The following is a 14,603-nucleotide window of genomic DNA, read 5'->3' on the forward strand; positions in this document are numbered from 1 at the left end:
GTCTACAAAAAAGTCCCCGATTGTATATGTTTATCTTTTAGGGATAACCCACATTAACCATTTTTATTGTTTACTTTTTACGTGAGAAAATGGCTTATTTACGAAGCTATTTTAAGCAATACGGCATTAATCCTTATCGAATTAAGTACCTTAAATACAGTGTGCAATTAATATAGATCAATATGGTTCCTTACAGCATGTAAATTAAACAAATATTTTCGGAGATATTACAAATTTAAAATTTGCGTTTAAAAATGTGTAATGTAATAAAAATTGTATGAATTTAGATATTCCAAAGATAGCAGGAAATCTTCATAGTAAGTATAGGGGAAGAGGAATTGTTTTACTCCAAATTTAATGCGTGCAGGCCAAGGGCAGTAATGAATGAACCAAAAATACTGGATCGATTTTAATCATGTTTTCATTGAGTGACATAGGCATATATATTTTATGCCCGTGCAAAGTCGGAGCGGGCCGCTATGTTTTTATATACAACGTTCATATTTTTTCTGTAGTGTATTTAATTTAGTATCAGCATTGCACCCGTGCGAAGCCGGGGCGGGTCGCTAGTAATATTAATAAACTCGTAAACAATACACTCTAATTTTGACTACTTTGAACCTTTCTAAGCAAAAAATGCTCTTTAAAGATCGTAATTTCATTTTGAATGTCGTGAGTAAACCTGTTGTTTTTTCGTCTGACCTCTCACCTTTCAGTTTCATTCGTTCTCTGTTGGTAGGCGTGTGCTTTGTGTGCTTGCTGTTTGTTTATTTGATATATTGTTGTCAACAATAATGTTAAACAATTAAAAGTTCTGCTGTTTTTGTTTAAACATAATTTAATAACGTCTGCACATACAGAAATATATTGTTATTGTGGAAAGTTAGCTGAAAGTAAATACAGACGTTAAACGTCAGTCGCTTGTTGTTTTAGAGCAATACACTTCGAGATTTCGTATTGTTTTAGCAAGTATTATTACGAAATATATAGCGTTATTTTCTGATTTTGGTCTCTTGTTCAATTTTGTACAGTTTCGATGTAGAAATGGTATATTTTCGTTCTTAAAATAGTTATATTTTGTTATTCGAATTTTCTATCTGTCATTGTTTCATTACCTTCCTCTCCCTTTCCCTTGGAACCCATTAATTCAACACGATATATCAATTTTTTAATGAAACCAAGCAAACAGATGTGCAATATTTAAGCAAGAAAATGACGAGAAGGGAATATCCAATTACCCTCTAATTTCAATGAACACTCTATTTGCTGACGACTTATGTAGTTTGAATTCAAGCAATTTAATTCAACTCACAACAGAGTGTGTTTAAAGGACTACGATGGTGAAACTTTTAAGGAGACCAATAGAAAAATATCAGAACATTTGAATATGAACACTAAAGATGCCGGCGCTGAAGTGGTGTTTTGTCACATGCAGAGGAAGCTGAAGCAATCGAAAACATACTGCACATTATTTCAGAGAAATATTTGAAGGTTGCACACTAAATTCATTTGTAGTGAATGCTTTTTAATTAACAACATTTAAGAAAACTATATGTTGCCAAATTACTTGCTGATATAACTAAATTTAATTTATTTTATTTGAATTTATAGTTTTTAAGCGTAATTGTAAACATAATGATGATAATATTCATATTATATACATGATAATAGTAACAATATAACATAACAATCATAACACTATTCTTTAAGTTTGAATTCTTTGCAATAAAAGAAAGTATTTTGATTTAAACTGTATACATTTTTGTTCTATACACAAAAAAATATTACTAAGTAATTAATGTTTTATCTTCCTGAAATTTCGCATAGGTCTTTTAGGTTATGCACAAAAAAGAAAACTCCATTCAAGAAAATGTTTTACTTTCGGGCCCTTGGTCAGTTGGATTTTGTATACCTACCGCATTTTCTAAATGGTTTTGAGACAATGTTTTCTTTTTACCCCACAGACTGATATTTTATTGTCAAACAGGGTGACGAACATACTGGCCTACACCCAATATATTCGGGTGTTCCGTAGGGAAGTGTTTTTGGTCCATTGTTATATCTATTGTATACATCTGACCTACCGACCTCAAGAAACACTACTGTTGCAACAAATCTATTGAAAGTTTTTTTGTACGTACGTTATCAAGATGTTTAATGTATTACCTGCCGCAATTTGTAAATTGTTTTCAGACAATATTTTCCTTCTCTTTATTCTGCTTAAAAAGAGACACAATGTTGTTTGATTACTTTGAACGCGTAAACGAATGAGCCTATCAAAGTCGTCCAGTTGTCAGACGTATGTAAAATTCTTGAAAGCAATAGTGATAAGAGGTTATAACGCTAACCTATAAATTATTGTGGCTGTATAATTAACTGTAGTTTTTAGATGTACTATAATGTTAAAATAAATTATATTTGATAACATTTTTGTTGAACTATTTTATTTAGATTAGAATTTTGTTGTATATCAAAGCCAAACTGAACTAAAACTCAGAGTTGATGCGACAACATTGCGACGCTTTGATGTCACAAATTTTGATGACGTACGTACAAAATAACTTTGAATAGACTATATAGCTTCTTGTGTTAATTATCAGCTGAGTTAAAACATGTTTGTTTAATACTTTCTCTAATAACCAACAACTGTAATTACATTTGTAAAGAAATTGTTTTCAATTTTTACAAGTTGCTTAATATTGAAAACAATATTGTACAATATACGGCAAAAAATAATTACACGAAAATCAAATAGACGGAAAAAGTAGGACATTAAATAATGAGTGTTTACTGGAGCATATTTCTTATTAATAATTGCACTGAAAATCTACGTAAAGATGTATGTATAAGCAAACAAATGAGGCTTCGGTAAATAAATCAAACAAAACATAGACTAATTTACTAAACAAACAGTATGTTCTTTTATTAGTCGTTGTATTAAGATAATAAACAAAAACATCTTTTTGTGTGTTGATAAATAAGTTCTGTAAAGGTGACATGTAAACTTTATTATGTGGATAAACGATTTGTGAAATGTTATTTGAGTGCCACTCACAAAACATGGAAAGATAGAATGGAAACTTAAATGGACTTAAACTTAATTTTCTATTTTTGTGTATAATTTTAAAGAAATTTGTTGTTATGACGTTATTTTTGTAGGATTTAAAGTAAATGTTATTTGTTTAAATGCGAAATCATATTAAGAGTGTTGTTCTTCAAGGTGTGAAGGTTGAAATGAAATTAATTATTTTCCAAAGGATTTTGCTCTAGCGCAGAAAAGGTTTTCAAAAGTGAATAACGAAAAACTTCAGGAAACCTCTTATAATCAGACCGCCTAGATGATGATGGTTCCGATGTGGATGGATGATCATTGCTTAATCAAGACGTAATTCCTAATTATAATTTTAATGAGTCTTCTATTAAAATCTATATCGATAATTGAATAATTGAATTAGATAAGAGAATTATATGTGTTTATTCGCAGATTCTTTCCTTTAACCTATAGAAAAGGAAAATATGTCTAAACGTTATAACGTTAAATATTGGAAACAGCAGTTACTCAGTCCACGTCAGAATCTTCAAAAAAATTAGAAGAAGTATATTTAGAGCTTTGAAGTTTTCAGTTTATAGTTGAAGAACAAATGCAGAGACGTTGATTGCAAGAGTTTGAACATGTCTGTTGAACGAATTCCTCATATACATGCTTAAATGGACCTTTTGGGTAAAATGTACGCAATGCAAGTATCAGTTCCAAAAAAGGCATGGTCCATGGCCGTGGAAGTGACCTGAAGTATATGAGACTAACATTGACTGACGATTGCCAAAAGTGGTGAGATTTAGCAAAGAATATTCCCGTAAGTTCTGCGCACCAACAGCAGCATATTGATAATGAATTGAAAATAAAATTATTTGAAAATATTGAAAATAAAACTTGGATTTACGAGAAAAGATATTAATTCCGCGAACAGTTCATTGAAGCAATCTTTAAAAATTTGGTGCCCTATCAGATGAATATGGAGAGAGGTTTCATGAGGCTTCCATATTACTTCGAGGCCCCATAATGGAAAATAGTCAAAAGTAATGTCTGGTGATTTTTGTTAGTCGCGTTACTGTGCCACTCAATGAAATTAATAATAGTTCTTTTTGTTATTAATCTCAGAACTTCAAAAATCTGGGGTATCGACGATGACTAACAACACTTTATTTTGGAATTTCTGAAGGAGAGCTATGTCAGATTTGCTAGTTTTTCCCCACAGTTCAACACCATAGGTCCAAATGGGCTTAATTATTAACTTATACAACAAAACCTTATTATCTAATGATAATTTCGATTTACGTCCAATACATTTGGTTTAGTTTAAGCCCAAGCTGTTTGTATTTTGTCATCTGAAACGCTGATCGAAATGGCTTCTCAGATATTTAATGCTGTTTGCTTGCGGAAGTTCATGATTATTCCGTTTTACTAAGGGACAAGTTCCTCTACAAAGGGTGAATAGCACATGGGTAGATTTTGTTTCATTTGCTTTGATACGCCACCTTTACAACTACAGTTCGACTTTGTTAAGATGAAGTTGGAGGTTTCTTGTTGCTGATCCCCGTGTGATGATAAAACCGCTGTATCGTCAGCATATGTTGCAACAGTAGTGTTTCTTGAGGTCGATATGTCAGCTTTATACAATAGATATAAAAATGGGCCAAGAACACTGCCCCGCGGAGTGTAACTCGTCACCCTATTTGACAATAAAATGCCTGTCTGTGTTAAGCTTGTCGAAGGTCTGAGATATATTGAGAAATGCAACGCAGCAAGATTTTTTATCGTTTAAGTTTTTGTTAATTTGGTTGACTAATCTATGTATTTGTTCTGTAGTTCCGTGTTTATTACGGAAGCCCAAAGCTCCGTGATTATTTTGAGACCCTTAATGTATAGTTTTCAAAAAGTTTAGAGATTACAAGTAACAGGCTTATAGGACAATAAGAGGAGACGTATTTTGATTTTTTCCAGGTTAAAAAATCATAATTAATGATTTGAGCCACTTTCCAAGTGCTAGGAATAGACCGTTTTGAAGGGTCCGTCTGCACTCCGCGGTGGTTTGAACAGAACTGTTAGTAATAGGTAAAGAAAAAAAAAACAAAGTAGCTAAGTGCTTGATTATATGATAACTTTTACGCGTTCTATTTGATTTTTTCATTCAAATACATGACATATGATATTATCAGACAGGTGGTTCTTGTATCATCAATGTAACACCATCAATGATAAACTCAAACATAAACATAATCATTGATGAGCATAAAACCGAAAAAAAACCCTTAAAGAAAACAGGATCTTCATAAATATTAACGAAGTTTCTTCTAACATTTACCTCTAGTTTGATTGTTGTTACTCCGTAACGATTGTTGAAAGATTTCTCGTGTTGGAAACGCTCTTCAACTTCTCGCCCGGCACCGAATAAATCACCCGAGATTATGTAGATTCGAAAGTCATTTTAAATGATTGTCGAAAAAATAACGGAGTTTTTTTTCGTTCGAAGGAACGATTATTTTTCCGCGTCGAACTGTTGCCTTTCGAACCATTAAATCCGAACTGGAAAAAGTCCCACTCTCTTCTTCGTTATGCCAACATCATGGGTCATTTATTATTCAGAATTGACGTTTCTGTATTATTAATTCATGTCTTTAATCCATTAGTTGAATTAACTGATGTTTGCTAATTAGTAAATAATTGTGGAGATTTATTTATGTGCATTAAGACCGGTGCATTAATTTTGGAGGTTTTTTGAAGATAGTCGACGAGTGTTAGTTGTTATTTTCAACAACTTGACTTCAAAGAAGGAGGAGGTTTTATGTTCGACTGTATATTTTTCTGTAATGTATGTTCGGCGACTTCTTCGTCAATTATGGACCGATTTTCAAAATTATTTTTTTATTCGAAAGAGGGCACTTTCAAGGTGGTCCCATTGGAGTCAAGTCAGGATGGGGGAAGGAGAGGGGGGAAATTTAGGGAACCCTCAAATTTCAAAGGCATGTACTGTAATAATATAAAAATAATATTACAATTTTGTGACATATACAAAAAATGAAATTATGAACAAAACAAATTGAATTTGTTGTTTGTACTGAGTGATCAGTTGGTAGTAGTTAAAATAATATTGTGAATAGATAAATAGGTTTAGGTAGGTATTAAGCAAAATTGTAAGTATATAGTAGAAAATACAATACGTGTAGTATATAGGTTAAATAAGGTTTTTGTTTATTTTTATTTAGTTATTGCAACGATTATTATGTACATATTTTATCTAAAATGTTTTGTGTTAAAAATCTACGTTTGATTATTTTTTTCCTTATTCCTTATTTATTTTTTGAAGTCGGTTCAATTTTTTTTTGGAAATATTTTATTCTAGACATCACTGAATTCCTCTTAAATGGTTTGACAGGTTTTGATGAAATTCCGGTAGGTGATGCTGTGATAAGATAACAGGATTTTTTAATAAATTTTTGATTTTAAGAACATGTCACAACGAAATCACTATTAGGATATTATTATGATCATCTTATAGTGTTTGTTTTATTGCCGATTAGATATTATTATTAAATAAGTTATTATTAATAATAACATATTAATGTTTCATATTATTTTATTATTGTTCATTCTTTTTGTTTAGGCCACAAAATTGTCGATTTTACCATGTGGTTCAGTTTTTCTTTTGACAACGAATCAAAATGCAATTACTATAAATTAATTAAATTTGTTTTAAATTGAATATAGCTTTGTAATTAGTAATTAATATATTGTATTATTATAAAAATATATGTTTATATACAAAACAGTTTGCTATTCGGTGAATTGCCACATAAAACTACAGGAAAGTACTTTGTTCTTGGTACTAAGCCCATCTATTAAATATACACATTTCTAATAGATATTATTGCATAATTTTTTAATAAGTTATATATTTCTTCAAAATAAACGTAATTTTTGGTTTTGTTTACTTATAAGTTTATTGTATTAGAATATATGATAATTCTGATACTTAAAAGGACAACTTAGAAGTAAAAGGCTTAAAAAAGGCGTAAAAGGTAAGTAAAACGTTAGTTTTAAGTAACTTTAAGGTAAAATTTGCTTTTATTCAAGACAATAGGATTTTGAAGACACGCGATATATTCCCTTAAGCGGTTTTCTAATTATTTTATGCTTTTTTCGTAGAAGGAATTATATTTTCTTTCCAAATATGTATAGTAACTTGGGATACTTACCTGTAAAGATAACAGAACGCTGCGGAATATCTCCCATATGGAGAAGGCGGGAGCATATATGGTGATGGCGTACGTCACGCCCAACAGCGGTATCAATATGGCCAACGCCTTGACAGCTTTCCGGTATTGTTGAATCTCCAGCGTGTTGGCCGATCGCAGTTTCGTCACTAGTACCACCATGATGGAGATCATGAAGATAATATTGATGAAGATGACGGCTATGGTAGGTACTTGAAACAGAAGGTCAAGATTGGTGTCCCTGAACCAGTGGCACTGAAACAAGTGAGAAATTATCACCTCACAGTGAAAAGCAGGTCATTTTTAGTTTATACGTTTAATTTATTTTACATATTAGGTATAGTAGATGCACCCAAATATTAGGAATGATTAGTTACACCGAGATCTTCAGATACCGACCATCACTCAGAAATTCATGAGAATTGCAAGAAAACGTGAGGGGAGACCCCATTCTCATGCCAAGTATTACAACTCTTATATAACAACAGAATAGGATACATGTCATAATATCAAACCAATTGATATTTTAGGGCAATGAAGTGTATTTTACAGAATATTTAACAGCAGTGCTTATTAACGTATGGATATTATTACTATATGGAGTAAGTAAGGATTAATGAGTTCTAAAAAATACCAGGTATGCCGCTAATTCCTTTCTGGTTTGATCGATTCCTGGTCGAAGTGATGACTATTTGATTCCATTCATCGAGCTATTGTTTAACTTTTTGGAAATCTCTGATATGCTGCTCTGCAAGTATATAAAGCTAAGCTAATATAAGTGCTCCATCAATGCGAAAAGGTGGTAGTCGGACGACCGATCACTCTGACTGGTTTTACAGTATGAGATGTCCCACTGTCATATTACAAAATCAATTTATTATGTATTTAAGCATATTGTAGGCGTTTTTCAATCAATGCAGAGTTCAAATTGATTTTTTGTTGCCAGTAGCGTTCACCAACCTGGTTTCCGCCGACAGAGAGCATGACAAATTTAAAATTAATGGGCCAGCTTCGCGATGCGATAAGCATGCTTCTTCCATTTTGAATTTTCGAAATAAAACCATTTTTCGCCAGCCGTTACTATTCTATGGAGAAATGAGTTCATTGCATGTGTTTCCTCATCTTCCCTTCTTTTGGACATTCCACATTGCTTGTAATCATTCACAAATTGTGATCCTATAAAATTGGGAAGTAATTATTAAAGTATCTGGTATATTTACTTAGTATATCTAGTTTTTACTTACTTTTTTACTACTATACTTTAAGAAAACACAAATTGTATAGTCTACCCAATAAAATAGCCAATGGATTTTGATTTACAACATTTGCCAGTTTATAACAATTAGTTGCATTGTGGTTACATTGTTAAAAACATTGTTTATTGATATGATTATCTAGCACGTCACGTTTCTTAGTAATAGTGTGAGTATTATTTATATTACGCTTAAATGATTAACGTTGCTTCAAAAGTTTCACGAAATATCTGTTTGTCGAACAGTAGAGATACCAAAAACAACTATGAAGGTAAAGGTTGTCCATGAGCCTCTTATTCCACAAGAAAATTTTATTCTTCCATCCTTACATGTAAAACTTGGTTTAATGAAAAATTTTGTCAAGGTTATGGATAAAAATGGTAAAGGATTTTTATATTTGAAAATTGCTTTCTCTAAATTAAATGATGCTAAATCTAAAAAAGGCATTTTTCTTGGCCTTCGATGAAAATCTTACCGCGAAAAAAATAGAGGCTTGGTTATCTCTGAAGAAAGTAATTCCTGGATGTTTAGGCAATATTAAAAGCTGAAAATTCGAGTTTTTAGTGAATGACTTGTTAGAAAAACTTAAAATAATGGGGTGCAGTCTTTAAAAATACGTTTCTTGCATTCCCATTTCGATTTCCTCCCCTAATATTGGAATGGTGAGTGACGAACAAGGTGAACACTTTCACCAGGATATAAAAGAGATGTTAGAGCCTTACTAAGGAAGATGGACTGCTAAAATATTAGCAGATAAGAGGAAAAGTTAATATTTCGTCATTTTCTTTCAGCCTGAGCTATTTTGATTCATTGTCTATTTGTAAATATATATTACTATTCTTTTATAAATTTAATAATTTAAATAAATAAATATGATTTAAAATTTTCGTACTCTCTTTATTTACGTACTATACTTATACTGCTTTGATTTAGCTTATTTTGAAATGATACATGTTACAAAAAATCCGTTTCAGTTTTTGTGTTCAGCACGTACAATTTGATAAAAAAGCTGTTTTAGAAGAGCTGTGTTATAGAACAAAAAAGGTTGTGTTATTATTACTAAAGTTTTGAAGAATTTTGTAGACAATTGACAACAGAGTCGACCAGTAAAATGAGAAGGAAAACCCCACTCCGGGTTTAAAATGCATTTTGTATTTTTATAAATTTCATTAACTGTTTTACTGGAAGGACTATATTTTAGTCGGGAACGACTAGTAATAATGTAACTAAAAAAATAGGTGAAATAATTCTAATTTCGTATAGAATGATTTAATTTTTGATACAATTCATTAGTTGACCAGTTTTTGTGAATTTTTAGTGCTACTGTTGACGAAAAAATGGTACACCATAAACTGATTGAACAACCTAGTTTACTGAAAGCGACAAAGCCAATTATCATAAACGCATTCTACCGTAAATATTATTTAATCCAATGATACAGTTCCTGATTGAACCAGTCCACCTAATAATACGAATGCTACATCGGGGACCGTTCGTTTAAGCAACGAACCATCCACTCGAGCGGTAAATAATGACCTTTGCCACTGAAATGACTCATTCTTAATTAAAAGGAAAGCCATCAATTCCGGCGGCGTCTCTCCAGACTTGAACTGGCAATTTGCCATCAAAATACTTTAAAAAAAGGAAGCGGCGCGGAAGAGGAGGAGGCTTTGTTACCCAGTCATGTCCGGGTCTGGTGGTTGCGGTGCGAGAACGAGAGAGAGAGTGACGCAAAGAGGAAATTGCTGACTGGCTTCTTTACCACGGTTGAGCAGGGTAAAAACGCTTCTTAAAAAGCGATTAAGTTTTCTATTTTTGCGCACAATATCGAACCGGGACTTGTGGTTGAATATTTGCCATCGTATCTTCTGCAAGGGCTTTTATTTCCAACTAGCGACCCGCCCCGGCTTCGCACGGGTGCAATACTGATACTAAATTAAATACACTACAGAAAAAATATGAACGTTGTATATAAAAACATAGCGGCCCGCTCCGACTTTGCACGGGCATAAAATATATATGCCTATGTCACTCAATGAAAACATGATTAAAATCGATCCAGTATTTTTGGTTCATTCATTACTGCCCTTGGCCTGCACGCATTAAATTTGGAGTAAAACAATTCCTCTTCCCCTATACTTACTATGAAGATTTCCTGCTATCTTTGGAATATCTAAATTCATACAATTTTTATTACATTACACATTTTTAAACGCAAATTTTAAATTTGTAATATCTCCGAAAATATTTGTTTAATTTACATGCTGTAAGGAACCATATTGATCTATATTAATTGCACACTGTATTTAAGGTACTTAATTCGATAAGGATTAATGCCGTATTGCTTAAAATAGCTTCGTAAATAAGCCATTTTCTCACGTAAAAAGTAAACAATAAAAATGGTTAATGTGGGTTATCCCTAAAAGATAAACATATACCATCGTAGACTTTTTTGTAGACCTTTTTATGGTGTACAATACTATAGTACATTAATTTGATCTAACTCGTAGGGTTAGGCAGCGTTTTTGCTAATTGCTAAATAAGCCTAAAAAAATAGGTTAATTTACGACATCACGTTAGAAACCTCTAAAATTAGCAATGTTGCCTTAGTATATTATGCATGTATTATACATATAAACCTTCCTCTTGAATCACTCTATCTATTGAAAAAAACCGCATCAAAATCCGTTGCGTAGTTTTAAAGATTTAAGCGCACATAGGGATATAGGGACAGAAAAGGCGACTTTGTTTTCTTTCGACTTTCTATTCGATTGTCGCTATTGTTGTTTGCATTTTAATTTATTTTTATATCCCAACTAGTTGACTCGAATCGTTGTTCCGTCCCAGCTATGAACATTCAATTCGAATTGGAATACTGGATACTGTACACATATTATACAAGTCGATGTTTCGAGAGCTCAACATCTGTCAATATGGCTGTGTTAGCGATCCATGACCTCCAGTCCCATTTCCCATGTCCTGTCAGTTTGGCTAAACTATCTAAAAGGGTGGAAACTTTTGAGTGAATTACAAAAGGATGCTTTTTTATTAGTATTATTTTTATATTATCTTCTTTTATTCTTAATTTCTAATTATATAATTTTCTAATTCTAATTTTTTAACATAAATTGTTGAAGCATGTATTTTTTTTGACTGCCATGATTTTTTTAATAGATCCAAAACAAAATATAATCAATCTTGCTTAAGTAGCCTTAAGCCATAACATATTGGTTTGGAAACCGTAATTACAATACTCTATACTCTCAACTCTCTCGCAAAAGAAAACAATATCATTCCTGATGAACAATTCGGCTTTCTCGCTCACCGTCTATCAGGCTACCCGTCTACGTCTTCTGGACCTAACCAAAGCCTTCGACAAGGTCTGGCATGACGGTTTGCTCGCAAAATGCGTGCGGTTAGGCCCCCCAGAAGACCTAACCGCTCAATCAAGTCTGTCGGACAGATTTTTTCAGGTCAAGATCAGGAAAACACTTTCCACTCAAAAACAAATCGATGCTGGCGTACCTCAAGGTTCCCTACTGATCCCAGTCTTATTTAACCTCTTTATTTCAGATCTGGCGAGAAAAGAGCGCATTGACGTCGCGCTTTAGTTAATTTTAGTTTTAGGTCAGAACAAAAAAATGTAATTACAATTTACATAGATTTCACTACTTCTTCTTGTGCCCGAAGGCAGTTTATTGTTTCATTTTGGGCGCCATTTTCTATATATAATATATTATATGTATAATATAAATTACAAATTATACATAAAGTTTTTAAAGGCAAGGCAATGTCTCATGCCACACTTGGCAACTCCTTCAAGAATGTTTTGTTATATTGTGGGTGTGTTTATCTGTTTTAATTTTATATATTTTATTCATAGATTTTGCTATATCAATAATGTCACAGTAATTTTACATATTTTATTTTAAATATAAATTTTATAACTTTTCGTTGTATAATACGTAGTGGCTTTGAGAGATAAAATGTTACAATTATTGTGTATAGAATATGAATGGTAGTAGATTTTTTGTGAACATATTTATTTCATTTTATAAAACATTCTATTTTATAGATTTATATTTACATATCTATGTAATAAATATAGGCAAATATAAATCAGTATATATTTATATATGTAGTGTTTCTATATATACTTTTTATGTATTTATTGAATTTTATTTAATGATTTTTTTACAGACATTGAATTGTTTATAATTTGAATTTCATTGTTCAATGAAATGTGATTTTTTTAAAGAACTCTAGTTATAGGCCCCTATAGAGTTTTAGTTGTATTATTCTATTTTAATAATGTGGTTCCTTTTTATATATATTTTAAAGTCTCCTTTTACCAACTATGGGTTTATCTGGAATGGGCCTAAGGTTTAACGTTGGCTCCGAACCACGGTCCTCAGCATTAAGCCTACCGACTGGCGAGTGACCAACTTTAGAAATCATCCCAGAAGACATTCGGTCTTTCCCAGCCTGGTTACTGGCGTGACTGGGATCATTTTCCTTGTCGGATTTTACACTCTTGCCTAGAACATTCACAAATTTTAAACAATCACAAACATAAATTTACGACCATGCCCCAGCAGGATTCGAACCCGCGGCTATCGCGACAGTAGGAGGACCGCCCCATTGCCTCTACCACTGCGCCACCATAATGTGGTTCTTGTTTATGTTATAATAGTTTTCTTAATATTCAAGAAATTTTACTAGAATTTTATGTAGAATTTCTCCATGAAAACTTTCATTTCAAATAGACACAGATGGGGTCCTGGCACATTAGCTGCAGTTACAAGTATTTGATAAACTCGAATTTAGGAAATTGTAACTTTTCTAATGGTATTTGTGATGTTTTAGAATACAGGAAGCGGAAAAGCGTCGGGACAATAGATCGCGCCTTCAATATTTGTCCCATTTCTCTCTCTTTAAACCGTTTGCGGGAACGACGGGACCCTTTTTACGTCAGCGGTTTAATTGGGAGTGAGCCGGCACTAATAAAAGAGACCTCAGCCACGGAAAGTGGGGTCTCGCCGCTGATCCACAGATATCCAGATGGAGTTTTTTCGCGAAATTAATTTTCACGCTTAATTTAAAAGTTGTGTTCCGTCTGCCTCTCCTCTGCGTGATAATTAGCTGAGAGAATTGTTTTTTTTTCTCGAATACTGTAAACTGGGGAATCGGTAGAGGTTTTGGAGCTTCACTCGCTCAAGTTATTTTCCGTAGAAAGCACAAAACTCTTGAAAAAATTGGTAATTTTTGTTTCCCCTTTAATGTTACTATCTGTACTCTAACGCTCTGTACAAAAAAAATAATAACAATAATACCATCCAACATCAGAAAATGGACAATATTGGACAGTAGTGCCTAATTCTGGATGACCCCTAGCTGGCATACAGTAAACTTGTATTATGTGAAGAAACATGTGAGGGAACTCGATCCAGATGCGTACCTTGCAAATTGGTTTTAATACCATACCAAATTTATTATATTTCACTCATAAGTGACCCTGCGAAAGTAAAAGTTCAGATAAATTTGACTCGATGTCCTTTATTTGAACATACTTCACCAAAATCACAGCTTGTTAAACGCTAAACTAACGCTATATATTTATATAAAAATAAGCATATATAACATATATTTATTTTCCTTTCTTTCATAATATTGGTCCTTTGATTAATACGTGTAATTATGTACCAGTTCAGTACACACTCAGCGAACAAAAGCAACCGCAAAATTATTTCTCTTTGCTACATGGTATAATATATCTATATATAAATTAATTTTAAAGTGGTACAGTACAAAACGGACCGTTACAATTGACGGCTAAGTTGTTTTTGAAAATGGACGAAGAAATTAGCATCGTACAAATGAAATTTTATGAAACCGCCACCGGGGTAAACACATTTCGCATTCTGCTCGCTTTTCACAAATAATACACATCGTCTACTTCTGGTTTATTCAGTGGCGGGACTAACAAAAGTTATTGGGGGTACGGGATCTTTAAGTGGTAGTTTTCGATTGATTTTGGTGCCCTTCTGGAAAAAGGTAGACTATAGAAATTTATTGTTA

At 32.5% G+C, this 14,603-nt stretch overlaps 1 protein-coding gene across 2 annotated transcripts in view; it reads right to left on the minus strand.

Moving 5' to 3' along the window:
- Positions 1-14,603, minus strand: part of LOC143199628 (diuretic hormone receptor) — a 131,735-nt gene that overhangs the window by 54,070 nt on the left and 63,062 nt on the right. For both annotated transcript variants that reach the window (XM_076409574.1, XM_076409573.1), the window contains exon 8: positions 7,255-7,527. In XM_076409574.1, the coding sequence (XP_076265689.1) occupies positions 7,255-7,527 (273 nt within the window). The remainder of the gene's footprint in view (positions 1-7,254; positions 7,528-14,603) is intronic.

Source organism: Rhynchophorus ferrugineus, unplaced genomic scaffold, assembly GCF_030347505.1.
Source record: "Rhynchophorus ferrugineus isolate W39M unplaced genomic scaffold, kcgeb_rfMv2 rfM7, whole genome shotgun sequence".
NCBI lineage: Eukaryota > Metazoa > Arthropoda > Insecta > Coleoptera > Curculionidae > Rhynchophorus > Rhynchophorus ferrugineus.